The sequence below is a fragment of the Mya arenaria genome, chromosome 3, assembly GCF_026914265.1.
Source record: "Mya arenaria isolate MELC-2E11 chromosome 3, ASM2691426v1".
NCBI classification, from domain to species: domain Eukaryota; kingdom Metazoa; phylum Mollusca; class Bivalvia; order Myida; family Myidae; genus Mya; species Mya arenaria.
The window spans coordinates 14,955,690-14,971,618 of record NC_069124.1 but is presented as its reverse complement, the minus strand read 5'-3'; the positions used below and the strand labels follow the sequence as shown (position 1 = coordinate 14,971,618).

At 35.8% G+C, this 15,929-nt stretch overlaps 2 protein-coding genes across 2 annotated transcripts; one reads left to right on the top strand and one right to left on the bottom strand.

Annotated features, from left to right (window-relative positions):
- The first annotated feature begins 1,094 nt into the window (after positions 1-1,094).
- LOC128227705 (uncharacterized) lies at positions 1,095-9,095 on the top strand. The gene is made up of 9 exons (XM_052938475.1): positions 1,095-1,163; positions 1,562-1,766; positions 3,046-3,185; positions 3,918-4,125; positions 5,284-5,388; positions 5,696-5,785; positions 6,195-6,335; positions 6,512-6,580; positions 6,829-9,095. Exons 2-9 carry the CDS (start codon positions 1,572-1,574, stop codon positions 7,120-7,122), a joined length of 1,242 nt encoding a protein of 413 aa, XP_052794435.1. The 5' UTR covers positions 1,095-1,163; positions 1,562-1,571; the 3' UTR covers positions 7,123-9,095.
- A 4,587-nt stretch (positions 9,096-13,682) lies between these two features.
- LOC128225723 (heat shock 70 kDa protein 12B-like) lies at positions 13,683-15,702 on the bottom strand. The gene is made up of 3 exons (XM_052935631.1): positions 15,684-15,702; positions 14,930-15,064; positions 13,683-14,632 (listed from the first exon to the last, which is right to left on the bottom strand). The coding sequence occupies exons 1-3, from the start codon at positions 15,700-15,702 to the stop codon at positions 13,683-13,685; spliced, it is 1,104 nt and encodes a 367-aa protein (XP_052791591.1).
- Positions 15,703-15,929: the final 227 nt, after the last annotated feature.

The window sequence follows — 15,929 nt, the reverse complement described above, 5'->3', positions numbered from 1 at the left end:
ACTTTAGAGAGGACACAACTTACGGGTGCAACCTTTTGACATGCGCATCTCCCCCGAAAGCGAAATTTATATGGTGTAAGATGTAGGCAGTGGGTTTTGCCCCCTCACCCCCCACCCCCACCCACAACCACCCACTACCACCAGGACATTTTAACAATTTCAGTCCGTTATGGTGCATTTTGAGCGTTTTATCTTTCTTTTTTCTTCAATAATGACATTAAACGTTTTAGCTAATGCAAATATTATCCTTTAAGTGAACGTTTTGAATAGCGTTAGTAACGCAATAAAACAAAATGCTTCAACGTAAAAGTATCCCTCGCCTATTACAGAGTCGGTCTCAATCTATTTTGTTCTTGACTTTTCCGCCGTGGGTTCGCTCCCCACTACAAACAGGCTTTTATACTTTAATTGTATCTTTTTCAGCAATTTCGGTATCAGAGAGAAAATAATTAAAAAATAGTGTTTTATGATGCATTACCGTGAAAATACATTCGTCCCAAATCATGAGCATGTCCCTTTAAGTCGTTGCGCATCTATAATGCAATGGGTCTATCAAAATAAGATTGATAAATTAACTTGTTTTGCCTTGTTTTAACTTGATTTAACTTGATTGCGTTATACTGATTGACGGATGGATAACGATGAATTGTTTAGTTAAAGATGCACTTTTACTCCCAAATTTTTTTATCACAATTAATACTATTGTTTTAATCTTCTTAAAAGGATGAATAAATGTCAAAAAGAATGGTTCTTATGAAGGATACGGAGTTTAATTTGAAAAAAAAATGTGCCTAAAACGCGGTATTTCTACCTTATGAGACTATAGAAGGTCGCAATAAATCTTTTATCATTCACCAATCATTTAATATTTGTTCGTTTCTAGCTTCTAAATACTCGGTTACAATCTTGTTACCAGTATTTAATAATTTCCATAAATGCATAATTAAGTGCTAAGTTAAAGGTTTATCAGTCAAAATTTATGTTTGTTATACATGTACATGTGTATGTTTTGATTTTGAGAGTGTTACTTTAAATATCGACGGATGTGATTCATTCGTCTTGTTTTCCACAAACTATATAAATTGTTCGTGGAAAGGCTTTAGTAATTTACTTCCGCGTTCAGTTATTTGGTTTTCGATCTTACAAAATGAATTTTTGATCAGGTGTGTAAAACAATACAATATTAATCGTTGTAGTAAATATTTTGATTGATCTTACTTTAAAAGTATGTCCATAGATTTAGAAAACATCATGTGAAACGGACAATAATGATGACGTATTGCTAGTTTTTTTAGACTTATATTAAGTATGGATTGCATTTTTGCAATAACATGAACACTAGTTCAAAGTTTATTTATTTTTCTCTAACTGTTCGTGCTATTTTAGATATGTATTATAGAAGTGCATTACACGGATTATACGAGTTATCATGAGTTTGTACATCGCGTGAAATTTAGCATACACATTCAGGAAGTAATTCATGGACATCAATAATTTACTGCATTCAAGGTCAGATAAAACACACAACTTAGATTAACATTATGTTTTTTTTCCGTTGTAGATTATTAATCATGTCTGATTCACAATACTGGGCACAACGTATACATAATGACAGCAACGCAGCTACTGAAAAATTGTTTGAAATTCGGAAGAGACTGAAAGTTTTTAGAGATGACCCAGGGACTATACAGACAAATCCAAAGGGAGCTTTTGACGAATTCCTCAGATGTATGAATGAAACTGTTGACTTTTGCACCGACATGAAGGTACGATGTTACTACGTGCTATATGAATGGTAGGATTTGACAGTAGAGGTACGTGCTATATGATTGGTAGGATTTGACAGTAGAGGTACGTGCTCTATGAATGGTAGGATTTGGCGGTAGAGGTACGTGCTATATGAATGGTAGGATTTGACAGTAGAGGTACGTGCTATATGAATGGTAGGATTTGACGGTAGAGGTACGTGCTCTATGAATGGTAGGATTTGACGGTAGAGGTACGTGCTATATGAATGGTAGGATTTGACGGTAGAAGTACGTGCTATATGAATGGTAGGATTTGACGGTAGAGGAACGTGCTATATGAATGGTAGGATTTGACGGTAGAGGTACGTGCTATATGAATGGTAGGATTTGACGGTAGAGGTACGTGCTATATGAATGGTAGGATTTGACGGTAGAGGTACGTGCTATATGAATGGTAGGATTTGACGGTAGAGGTACGTGCTCTATGAATGGTAGGATTTGACGGTAGAGGTACGTACTCTATGAATGGTAGGATTTGACGGTAGAGGTACGTGCTATATGAATGGTAGGATTTGACGGTAGAGGTACGTGCTCTATGAATGGTAGGATTTGACGGTAGAGGTACGTGCTTTAGGAATGGTAGGATTTGATGGTAGAGGTACGTGCTATATGAATGGTAGGATTTGACTGTAGAGGTACGTGCTCTGTGAATGGTAGGATTTTATGGTAGAGGTACGTACTATATGAATGGTAGGATTTGTCGGTATAAGTACGTGCTATATGAATGGTAGGATTTGACGGTAGAGGTACGTGCTATATGAATGGTAGGATTTGACGGTAGAGGTACGTGCTATATGAATGGTAGGATTTGACGGTAGAGGTACGTGCTATATGAATGGTAGGATTTGACGGTAGAGGGTGAGTATCTAATGGGGCGTAAAGTATTTAACTGCGCTCCTCCCGTAAACTTGTACGATTTTACGGGTGGGGGGGGGGAGGGGTGCTGCTCATTTGATAGTGGTAATAAGCGTTACAGGTTTTATGCGTTAATTTCGAATAACATTTTATTGCAAATAAGTTGGTATAAACCTAGAGTCCCACATGCAAATAATAGAGCTTGCACCATTCCGTAATGAGGCTCGATCTGTTCGGGTTCCATTGCTTATTTATGAGGTTAGCTTATTGCTTACATTTGAGTTTGCTTTGTGCTGATATATAACAATATTGACGATTATGTGCCCTTTTAAAGCAAGTAAAGCACACGCACGTGTTTACTATTTGTATATACTTTTTTTAGAGAAAATATGTACCAGATGCAAAAAACTCCGGAGTTGACCAAGCAGCATCACGGGAAGTGAAGAGACTGCAGGAAAAGGCGCAGTCCCTCGAGGATCGGCTAGCGGAGGCCCTGAAGGCGAAGGATCAGGCTCTCAATAGGTATATTCCCAAAATAAGTTTTTTTTTCTTATTGTCAGAAACTGAGATGATAGGAATGTGTGCTCTCATAGGCCATCATTACAATCACTGAATTACATATGTAGATGTACTCGATGTAGAGTTGTACCTTCAAAACACTTTACACACGTGCAGCGTTGAGTAGTGGAACATTCAATGTACTTAGTGTGAATGCACATTGGCGGCAAAAACACAAATGACTTAAAATAAATGCCAACTGTGCTGTCGAAACATAACACATTGTATCTATAAAGGAGGCAGGTTGGACTGAATGGATAATCCAGCTAAGGCAAGACTATGTAAATTATATAATAATAGTGACAATAACAGCGTGCAGGGGCGTAACTCACTGTAGGCCATGTAGGCTGCGATCAACACATCCTTTCTGTACAATCTAAGACATAAACATCCCTGACATATACATTTAAGGCTCCAAAGAAGAATGTTAGGGAATCGGTGTACTTTTCGATATATTTGCTGGTAGAAAATATACGACAAATTGTACCGACCCGAACCCAGATAGAAACTATGCCTACAGGTAAACTTTAACCAAACTACACCCCTGGCGTGTCTATCAAAAGATACCTTCAGTACTCACAAAATGTCCGCTATTTGCCGAACGGCATGCGATTGATTAAAGTATAGTGAAGTCAAAACACTATCGGAATAAGTAAATATGTCTTTTTATGCTTCAAATATGTTCTTGTTCGATAGATTAAGTGACATACAGTGTCGTCTGCTGAAACAAGGGAACCCGGACATCGCGGATCTGTCTGACGACAATCGTCCCACGAACCTTGGCCAGAATTTCAAGGGCCTGTATGAAGACGAATGGACGGACGCTTTAACGTTCCTTACAGAAAATAGAAAGGAGCGCATCTCTGACGAGAAAGCCATTGAAACACTTTATAAACTGGTCCAGGTAAAAAATAAAAATAACACAAAAATATCTTGTGGTCTGGATAATATTGCAGTTAGTTACAAGGTCAGTCTGCAGTGTTATGAAAAATAAGTTCATTTAATGACACTACTGAGGTATAATACAGAGCCAGTGGTAGGAATGCAGTCGGCTAGGGTCGGAGAGCTGGGCACCAGACATGCCGACATGACTTTAGGTTACACCCCACCATTGTCATTTCCTCTATAATTCAATGTGAAATGATTATTTTTAGACAACATTTAAAGGCATTTCGAGCGAATGCAGACTATGATAAACATATATATTCTTACAGTACAAGCTTTAAATTACATTTTAAGCCAATAAAAGGGGGGGGGGGTCAAGTTATTCCTAAGAAAAATCTCTCCACTTGAAAAACAGACTCTAAAAATTGCACAGTCCGCCATGACAGTCCTTCCAAAATGACCTTTTAACTATAGGGCAACAGTTTATGCTTAAATCTCTATTCTAAATGATAAATCAGGCAATAATAGATACTCAAGGTATAAAAGTTTCAAAAATAATGACATTTTTGATTTACAGTGTATTGAGCATGAGAAAACATGTCTATCAGTCATAAAAACATTATTTTTTTATTGAGAATTTTCCACACAACGGAAGTACATATGACGCAATGATTACGTCATACCTTTATGCAACGGTTAGATGGAATTGAAACATACATGTATAAGACATAATTCTTGATTTGCAGACGTGTTATAACCTATTGAAAAAGGGGTAGTGCTTGTTTTGGTAAGGGCCATGGAGCTGGTAACCACTTTAGTCTAGCTATCTATAAGTGAGGGATAGAACAGACTGAAAGATAACATGGATACAATACCGTTCCTTATTTATAAAAGTGTAACGGCGCGTGCAAAGACGGGCTACGCTACTGTAAGCCAGGACTGCGGAGTTGGTCAACAGTCATATACCTACCTGACTCTAAGTGACGGATAGATTGGGCTGAATAAGGAAAATGTATTTTTATTATCTTATTTACAAAAGTGTAACGGCCTATGCGAAGACGGGGCGACGCTATTGTGAGCCAGGATCGCGGAGATGGTCACCAGTTATATATCTACCTGACTCTAAGTGACGGATAAATTGAGCTGAAAATTCGTATATTTTTTATCTCTTTTACAGAAGTGTAACAGTCTGTGCGAAGAAGGGGTGGCGCTACAGTCGGCCAGGGTTGCAGAGCTTGTCATCAGCCCTGACCTGGCTGGTTCTCCTATATTGGACGGACAGGTTTACACTTGATGGATATATTTTTGTTCTTTATTTTCTCCTGTATATGCATTATACCAGATTCACTATAAGGCATTCAATCCATAATTAAGCAATGCTTTGCATTATTCCATTCTCCGTTAAGTCAATACTTAATTATTTTATTATTTTATTAGCACAATATAAATTTCCCATAGCTTGATTTGAGTAATGGTTTCTCGAAGAAAAAGTATTAAAACTGTTTCGCTAAACAAAAGTAATCTTTGAATAGCATAATGCTAGGAAAAGACACTGCCGTAAATTATGAAAGGTATACAAACTTCTTCAGACTCCAAGTTCCGTTAACCAGCTACCAGCGAAAGCATTGACAACAAATCCAGCCCTGAACATTCCGGTGAATGCCGCTGGAAGTAATCATGTATGTTCGGATTCCAATTAAGTCACATTTTATTGATATAAAGACTGTAATGTAATTGCTGTACTTTACTGTCTTTCTTAATATTCATCCTGTTCCTGTCAGAGCATTATGCCCCTCGCTATCTGTCAAACGAACACTGTATTTCTGTCTTTTTTATCTTTCTCCACCACTTCCATCTCTCTTCCCATTTTCCTCCTTTTGCTTCTCTATTTCTTCCCTTGAATCTCCAAACTACAACAATTGGCATATTTTTTTTCTTTCATTCTGTTTTCATAACTGGTTGTGTCTAATAAGTTACAACTACTGGTATTTGAATTTAAAAACAGCTTCTTATACTCATGACATTGGACCGGACGTGGAATCTATGTGCGGCAGATTTATTGTGCATGTTACGTGTTATGTATTTAAGACAAGGGCTGGGTTTGCGTCAAGTATGAGCGCAGCCACAACAAACCGCACTCAAGACGTTCAGATTCAACAATTATCAAAAACAGTCGTGATGAGAAGGAACAAGCCAATCGAGCAACAAGGTCAGGGGAAAGAAAAGGCAGTGAGTGAAATTTACGTATATATAGATAACACAATTAGTTAATTGAATAGTATACCAATATTGAAAAATAATTAGTCCATTGGACAAGCAATGTGCCCTTAGAAAAATGTTTCCGAAAAATCGCCTTTGTTGCCGTAAAATGAAATCGATTTAAGAATATTTTGTTTTGTTTGAAGCTTGAGGGAGCAATTAAAGACTTTTGCAAGAATGTAGCCCCCATGGTCATCGAACAGTTCAACATTAAGGTATGTCATAATAATCGTTTGAGTTATTTTTAAAAGTAAAAGAAATACGTTTTCTCAGTATGCCTTACAAGTAGGTATGTTGAAATTGTTTATTGCATATAACATAGACTACAATATAAATGTACCTTAAGTCAGTATATTTGATGCGAAAGTAGATTAGTGAATCCATACAACACCAAACTGCAGATACCAGTCTTTTAACGTGTCCTTAAGCGTGTTCTCACAGTGTTTACACAAAATTCTTCTAGACACTGATTAAGAACATCAACAGTACACAAGAGTTCCCCGCTGACATCTTCGAGAACAAAGACGTGCTCAAGTTTTTAACGAAGTGCGTGCGCCTGTGTTGGTTGATGCAATCACAGTACCCGCCCATGATGCTTGATTTCTCCCACAAACCTGGAGATCCATTCAACAAGGATATTCTGACAGCGTATTCTGCCCGCGGACCAAGGATTGCCTTCATTGTATGGCCCCCGGTAAATCTACACAAGGGCGGACCTCTCGTCTCCAAGGGATACGCAGAAGGAAAAAACCCATGAATTGCCTCAATGATTGGATGTTGTCTTGCCAGCAGTGCTTTATTTGCACGCGTATTACTAGAAGTTTGACTATGCCGTTTACATAGAGCCTATCATATTCAAGCTTACAGTTTGTATTATTTGTCACACAGTGTACATGAATGTATTTCAATGTCTGCTACACAGAGTAAGAGAGTTTATTGTAGTAACTGCTGCACAGAGTAAGTGAGTGTTGTGTAGTATCTGCTACACAGAGTAAGTGAGTGTTGTGTAGTATCTGCTACACAGAGTAAGTGAGTGTTGTGTAGTATCTGCTACACAGAGTAAGTGAGTGTTGTGTAGTATCTGCTACACAGAGTAAGTGAGTGTTGTGTAGTATCTGCTACACAGAGTAAGTTAGTGTTGTGTAGTATCTGCTACACAGAGTAAGTGAGTGTTATATAGTATCTGCTACACAGAGTAAGTGAGTGTTGTGTAGTATATGCTACACAGAGTAAGTGGGTGTTGTGCAGTAGCTGCTGCACAGAGTAGGTGAGTGTTTTATAGTATCTACTACACTGACTAAGTGGGTGTTTTGTAGATACTGCTACACTGACTAAGTGAGTGTTTTGTAGTATCTGCTTCACTTACTAAGTGAGTTACTTGTAGTATTTACTTTACTGACTACGTGGGTGTTTTGTAGTATCTGATACACTGACTAAGTGAGTGTTTTGTAGTATCTGCTACACTGACTAAGTGAGTATTTAGTAGTATTTACTATACTGACTACGTGGGTGTTTTGTAGTATCTGCTACATGACTAAGTGAATGTTTTGTAGTATCTCCTACACAGTGTGAGTGTTTTGTAATAACTGCTACACTGACTAAGTGAGTGTTGTGAAGTATCTGCTACGCTGACTAAGGGGATATTTTGTAGTATCTACTACACTGACTAAGGTGGTGTTTTGTAGTATCTGATACACGGTCTAAGTGGGTGTTTTGTAGTACCTACTACACTGAATAAGTGGTTGTTTTGTAGTATCTACCACACTAAGTGGCTGTTTCGTAGTATCTGCTACACTGTCTAAGTGGGTGTTTTGTATTATCTACTACTCTGACTAAGTGGGTGTTTTGTAGTATCTGCTACACTGACTAAGTGGCTGACTAAGTGGGTGTTTTGTAGTATCTGCTACACTGACTGATTGAATGTTTTGCAGTATCTGCTACTTTGACTAAGTGAGCGTTTTGTAGTATTTTCTTAACGGAGCCAGTGTTTCGCTGAACTATGTAGACAAGCAATAAAGCATTTAGTTGTGATATTTATCCAAAAATATGTTTACATGTAAGTTTAATGCGATGCATTACGTAGTGTTAATGTTCATGTAACGTTCCATTTAGCTTAAATATTAGCCAACAGGGTTAACACGCGTTTACTTACGGTTTACTTTTTAACAACTTTCTTTACTGTGACATTTGAAAAAAATACTGTAATGTTTAGATTCTAACGATATTGAAATACATTTGTGAAGAGATATGCACGGAAAACACAAAATACTAACTCTATAAAAAAGCGATATTTTGGATATTCAGTACATCGGTTGATTTGTTGGATTGGATAACTTCGAGTTGCTTGCGCAATGTCCATATCGCTCGAGACCGATGCAACGACTTAATATACAAATATCAACCCAATTACATAATATATCTATTACTGCATATCTTTGTTTTTTTAAAATTAATAACAGTTCTTCACGAACGCATTTAATTCGACAACAAACGTGCAATTTCTTTTGCGTAGTATTGCGGATGTAGATTCGCGCATGCGCTCTAGGGTTATTGTGTGATATGAAATCAGAAATTAAGTATGTTAAATTTTAAATTATGGAATAAAATGTGATATTTACAAAATTGTATTTAGATTAAAACGCACCAACATTTAAAATACAAGTTACATATTTGTATAGTATTTCTGTTTTGTGGCAAATTCAAATGGAATAAAGAACTAGAAAAAATGAAGATATATTTATCAGTCGAAATATTGTTATTCCTAACACAAAAAACTACAGAGCCAAATTCGTTCTGGAAATCTGCAGCTTACCGTTAACTGTGATATTGTTAAATGCAAAAAAAAATGCCAAAACCAAATCATCGAAAAGTCCCAAGAGACAAACGCAATAACACAATGAACTTAACTATCAAACTGTTTGTTATTAATAAACGTTGTGTTACCTCCTTAGAAAGGTGACCTGAACAAAGGAGTCACATGGGTGAAAGCTATCACTTATTCGTCACAACATTTATCAATATTTCAATTGTAAGTACATGAACACTGTTTAAGGCACTTGAAAAACACACGACGTCCTAATACTTTAAAACCAAAATACATGGACGAGCATAAATTTACTAATTTTCATACTCTCACAGTCGTAGCGCGTAATAGATATCTGCGATGAAAGGAAGCTTACGTTACTTGAATTAACAATATTTTACATTTCCGGTTAAGAACCAAAATTGGTTATATGTACTGGTCAATAAGTTCTCGAAAAAAGAAAAGAGTAAAAAAGGTTGAAACCAAGCCGTTATACAGAAACATCGTGTCTTAAAAATAATGGATGTAATGAATTAAAAGAAAAATGCTGTTGAAAAGTATCAAGTCGTCGAAAATCGCAATGTATTTATGAAGGGTAGTTGTGTTCTGAAAAAATGTCGAAAAGGAAGAGGTTGTTTGGTGGTAATAAATGAGTCCACTTCAAACTTTATTTCGATGATTCAAACACCAAGATTACAGAAGTATCAGAATCAGTTTCCCAATGAATTATGCAAATTAGGTACCAAGTAAGCAAAGTTGGATTATAGCTGCTTAAAACACTTAATATGCTCGCATACATATAAAGATATTAGATGTAAATAAATATATTGGTTTTCAATATAAAACATATAAAACTCTTGGAGTGAAACAACACAGACATGTACAAACGACCACCTAAAGAGGTGTAAAACTTCAGTTTCTAAAACAAATTGTTCGTGACGGTGAAGCTTATGCCATTTGTGGGAGATTGTAACTGTATTTTGTATTGTTTTAGATAATGTATATTTACCATTAAAGAGCGTGTACAACCATAATGTATTAGACAGAAAACCTAATACTTGAAACCACTGCTATGTGGTTAAAACTGTGGGATGTAACATAGAAATACTAACACAACAATATGTGTTTAAAATAACTGGTTAAATATAAAAATAACATGATAAAATCACAGATAGCTGATTGCAAATAGGTTACGCACAACCGCAAAACAAGTCTTTATTTATCGGTATTAACAAGCAATCGTTAACAGACGCACAGACAGACGCACATACGACATACTCCGCACTAACGCATAAGCTATTCTGGCCTTTGGCCAGTTGAGCAAAAATCAGCTGTTGGAAGTTAGTTTTACGCCCACACCGGTTTTAAAAGGATATCTAATAAAATTGACCTTTAAGAATCCAAAATTTGCAAATTGGATGACATGTATTGCATCATGAAAAAATATATTAACACATTTAACACGCTTTCTATGTTTTCTGGCACTCTCAGAAAATGATTTTCCACGGCCAATTTAATAGCCATTTACCACCATAAACGACATCTCTGTACTCATGACCACCGATAAGAAGTTTCAAGGACATACAGATTAATGACAACACTGGTTCAACAACTGTATATTTTCAGTTTTATTAATTGCTCAGTTGACATTCATTTTCCAAGTATTGTAAGAACTATATTGGAAATTTTTTTTTAGGTATTATGTTATATTAGCTTCTCGTTGATAATTATGAACAGTTATGGTGCTATTAAAAAGAAATCAGTAAAAAAACGTCACTGATTTTAACTATAAATGGTACTTGTAAAATAAAACTTCAATCCGCCCCACTCACATATATACACGATGATCTGATTTAAAAAAAAAATGAAACTACATGTAATACTGTTCAATTACTAATTATTTATTTTTGAATACAAAATGGCATTTCCTTCTTTTTCAAGACTAATTCTTTTAACCATGGAAGGTAAGGAACTAACAGTAATTTCCTGTTGCCTGAATTTATAAGTATCTTCACGTCACTACTCGGTTCTTTCGCTTAAGGTACATGACCACGTTCCTCCGAAAAATATGAATCATAATCTGACGAATGGCACGCATTTGCAAAATGCCAAGAATAAACCACACAACAGAAATCATGAGGGCTAAGATTTGATTAAAATATATATGATATATCGGCTACGGTATTAGTCAAATCGAAACTAAAACAACTTGAAAACTTACCTAATTTGATATAGTCTAAATGATGAAAAAGTTAGAAAGCGAAACTTCAATATCAGGTAGCCTCAAAAACACCGCTTTGTGATTAAAAAAAATCCTCCTGGTCAACAATTATCTCCATCCGTAATTGGTTAAGGATTAAAATAGAAGTCGTACTAACATTAACTCGCACCAATACGAAGTCGGGCCATATACGGAGAAGTCGCACCACATATGGATTATATAGTACACGTTATTTCTGTCTAACTTCAAGAAGGTGTACTAGTTTGCGGGAAAAGTTAATGTGCAGCATAATAACCCTAACTATCGCGGTTTCAAGTCACTCCGGAATCTTCTTTTCACATAATTAACAGGAACTCGTTTTAATATACTCGCTCACTTTTATTCCATACAATCACACAGTCGATCAGTCAGCATAACAGAACGTAATGGAACACAACGTAACGCAATTCGTAAAGGAACGAAAGGAATGGTTGTCTGAAATAACCGAAATACAATAATACAAGACACATGAATCATATACACAATAACAATCAAAATAATGCAATTAAATAACAAATAGAGGTTCACAAAGTATTTTCACGACATTCAAAAATACTTTAAGTTACAAAAAAATGCTCTGAAATTGGCTGTCCATCAAAAATGCCTTAACTTAACTTTCATTATTAAATGTAAATTAACTTCACTTATAAAAAGCAAAAATGTAACAAAAATGTTACTTACTAAACATTGGTACGTTTTCCGATTTATTAAACAAAAACCAAACATCCATTCATGTATTTTCACTCGCACCTCACGTGACCAAATATATTTTCACCCGGAGCCTTCGCAGCTTCCAGACATTCAAGACCCAAAACAGGCTCATTAAAACCATGCTAAATATATTTTGTATACGTATCTTAAATATCCCGGACAAATTATCAAACACTGGGTTTGATTAATTACTGTTATCATTCTTACAATGAATCAAACTCGCTAGCGACCTACAACGCTTATGAACTTAATAAACATATTTATAGTGCGGAACACCAACTATAAAAAAAACAAGAAAACAAGAATAGTTTAGAAAAGATGACAAATAATTTGTATTGAAAAATACATTAAACATAATGATAACGCTAAATTAAAATACAGACATCTGATTACATATATATGTATTTACATATGTATATAAAATCAAATAAAAGAGTAACATCAAATAGGTATTCCTTTCTTTATAATAAGCCGACCGGTTTCTCTTGTAGCTCATCAGGGCTTAAAATAGATGTGTAATTGCTACGCAACATCACATGTGAACAAGTGTTGGTTTTCAATATAAAACATTTCCAGCTCTTGGAATGAAACAACACAAACATGTAAAAACGACATGAAATGGTGTAACATTTCAGTATATAAAAAGAATGTTAGTTGTAGTGTATATTTTCAAGTTACATGCGTGTACAACCACAATCGTGTTAAACAGACATATTGTAGTCTTAATACATAAAACCACTTCTATGCGGATAAAAACGCGAGCTGTAACATAGAATTACTTAAACAACCTACATATGTTTAAAATTACTGGTTAAATATAAAGATAAGCTAATAAAATCACAGAAAGCTGATTGAAAATAGGTTATGAACAAATTCAAAACAAGATATTATATACCATAAAATCTCATGAAAGTACGTTACAAACATTAAACAATATTGGTAAACATTTTTCTTGTCAGTGGTCTTCTAACCATTTCCTTTTCTCTGTCGTCAGCACTTTCCTGTGTATTTCATCTTGTCAGTAAAGTGATCAACATATCAGAAGACGGCTGCAGTTTTATGGTAAAGTTAATGGAAAAAAGCCTACATTGGATAAATTATAAATCATAATTCTTAACCCTCTCTTTCAATGTCGCAAAACAAGAAAGTATTTAGCAGTATAAGCAGTCACATGAAAGTACATTTCAACTCATTTTAAACAACCTTCTCTTTCAATGTATGAGCGAGGAACGATTTTCATAATTCAGGGATGCATTATTATGTTGATGTTTATTAGACATTATTTATATCATTTACTTGGTGATCACTTACTTTATCCTTTAATTCGGCATTATCAAATGTAGTTCGTGCTCTCATTTGGGCATTGTCCTGTCAAGCTAAAAACCCTGGATTAAAATGTTATCACTCTAACTTACATCGCAAAACGTTGACAAACACAATTTTAATTTAAATACTATTTTAGTGTAGTTCTTGTCGTACAAAAAGCACACGTTAACCTGTTCAAATACCAATAAACAACACAGTTGTGAAAAGAAGGCGTGAGTTACAATGCAATCTTTGACTGTGGATTTAGGTTGTCTACCAAAAAATCAAAGGTAGCCTTTTTCGTTTTTCCATATTTTTCATCTCTGGCTTCAACCTCCAGTTCTGTTTCCGCAAACGTCATGTTAACTTTGATGCCATTATCTTTGCTGTCCTCTGGGGGAACTTCTATCTCGAGGCATCCAAGGTACGTACAATCCTTATCATCAACGAATCTTGGATCGGCATTGGTGGATGTATATATATCCAGGACAAACGAGATTTGGTCAGCTTCTAATTTAGAATACCGTTGGTGCAACTGTGCCTGTCCAACGGTAAGCTCGTCACCTCTTTGAACATGTTTTGCGAAGATATCCTTGCATTTAAGTTTTCCTCCAATGACTGTTTTCTTTTCCTGTGCATGTATCCTTGGGTCAAAATCGCGGAACACACAAATGCCATAGGAGCATCTTGCAATTCTTGATACTACAACTAGAGGGTCGTTTCCAAACAGAACCGCGCCTTTTAATACGGCCAAGCCGGCTTCATCCGAGATTATGACTGTCTTATCTCTGAATGCATCTTTAATTTCACTTTGCAACATTGGGGACTCGGCATAATCACCCACCAACAAAATGGTGTCTGTTCCAGCGCATCCTTTTTGTTGCAAAATACTCTTTAAGTGCTGTGTAGTTTTCAAACAGGATTCTTTGAACCATCCTCTCATTATCTCGCTGGCAATCCTTAGTTTTCCATTCTTTAAAGAAACATCGCCATTGTATATTTGCAGCCGTTGGTCAAATAACGTAGCCATTTCCTTGTCCATCAACTTGAGCAAAGCAAATGGCAATGAGAAGGTTTCTTTTCTATCGTCGTTTGAATTAACGTTCCTCTTTTTAAGTTCAAGCTCTCTGTGAAGATCAATGTAATCGCCTACACATTCGTTTTTGAACCGGTAATAAAAGTCTCTGCCTGCAAAATAAACTTAATGAATACTTTCATTACTTACAAACAAGCCTACCAGCAAATAAAGAACAGTATAATCATGTACTAAACGGAGCGGATGGATGTTTTTAAAATTAATTCACAATTTTTAAATTAATAAATTGATTTCTAAACAAGTCCCTTGAACAACTCTGAGACTTAATGTTTCTTGATATAGAAGCGGCACCGCAAAAAAAGTTACTTTAGAAACAATTGTATGTTATTTCGTGACGCTTTAGATTTATGTTATGTCATTTGCTGTTAATGCAATATGCCAATACATACCGAAAATTGTCTCCATGAAGGCATCAAATTCTTTGTCAACCAGTGTACCTCCCCATGGCCCTCCGCTGGCCGACGTCAGTTCCTTCAGCTTTTTATCGCCAACTATCTCGTGCACGATAACGTCTATAGTGCCTTCTGGAAATAAAACTTTAAATAAAGCAAGTGATCAAGGTTCACCATTTACATTGGAGACGGAGTCACGTGACAAATCAAGAAAAGTGATTTTAAATGGCAAACTGTGATACTGAAAGTCAATCAGTGAAAAAGAATAACAATTCTTTTGATGAACGAACCATCATGGCTAACAAAACGTGAACCCGTTACTGTAGTACGCTAAATAAGAATGAAGTAACCGAAAAAAGACTCCAGGTCCGTGTACATGTCTTTAGTAGATCGAAAAAGGAGTCTTTTTTGAAAGAGTATTTACATGAGCAAACACTAAACATTTACAGACTGTAACATGCTAAATGACACAATTAAAGACTAAACTCAAATTGAACTCAGCTTTCGAGCGCTAATCTTCCAAGTATCTCACTTTTTGTTAATGTAAATCTATTTACCTTTTCCCGCATTTTTATTCTTTTTATTCCTCACAGATACGTCGTCCATATAAAATATTACTAATCAAATTTTAACGCAATACTCAAATCCATTGGTTTAGAAGCGTTTATATATGATATATAGATAAAGTATTTATATATTCATAAAATAATTTGCAGACATTTCCCACTATGTTCAATACCAATAAACCTACCTCCTGCATTAACTACCATGTACTTGGTCCCTTTTTGTAACTGTGACACTGTTGCGGACGCTTCTTCTTGGCTCTTGATCGGCACACGCATACAGAACAGCGATGCTGCCTCTGGTTCAAGAGCTATTGTAAGGCGATTTCCATCTAGCCCAGCCTATATTTGTAAAATACATTCTGAAAGGTCGATCCTGCGAAAGCTCAAACCCTTAATCCTAAGTATGACTAAAACAATTCACCATGGAAAAT

Excerpts from the sequence above, each read along its gene's own strand:
- LOC128227705 (XM_052938475.1), top strand. The coding sequence starts at position 1,572 with ATGTCTGATTCACAATACTGGGCACAACGTATACATAATGACAGCAAC. Across the intron at positions 3,186-3,917 it reads AAGGATCAGGCTCTCAATAG|ATTAAGTGACATACAGTGTC; the intron begins GTATATTCCCAA and ends CTTGTTCGATAG. Across the intron at positions 5,389-5,695 it reads CTCCTATATTGGACGGACAG|ACTCCAAGTTCCGTTAACCA; the intron begins GTTTACACTTGA and ends AAACTTCTTCAG.
- LOC128225723 (XM_052935631.1), bottom strand. Across the intron at positions 14,633-14,929 it reads CTTCATGGAGACAATTTTCG|GCAGAGACTTTTATTACCGG; the intron begins GTATGTATTGGC and ends TTTATTTTGCAG.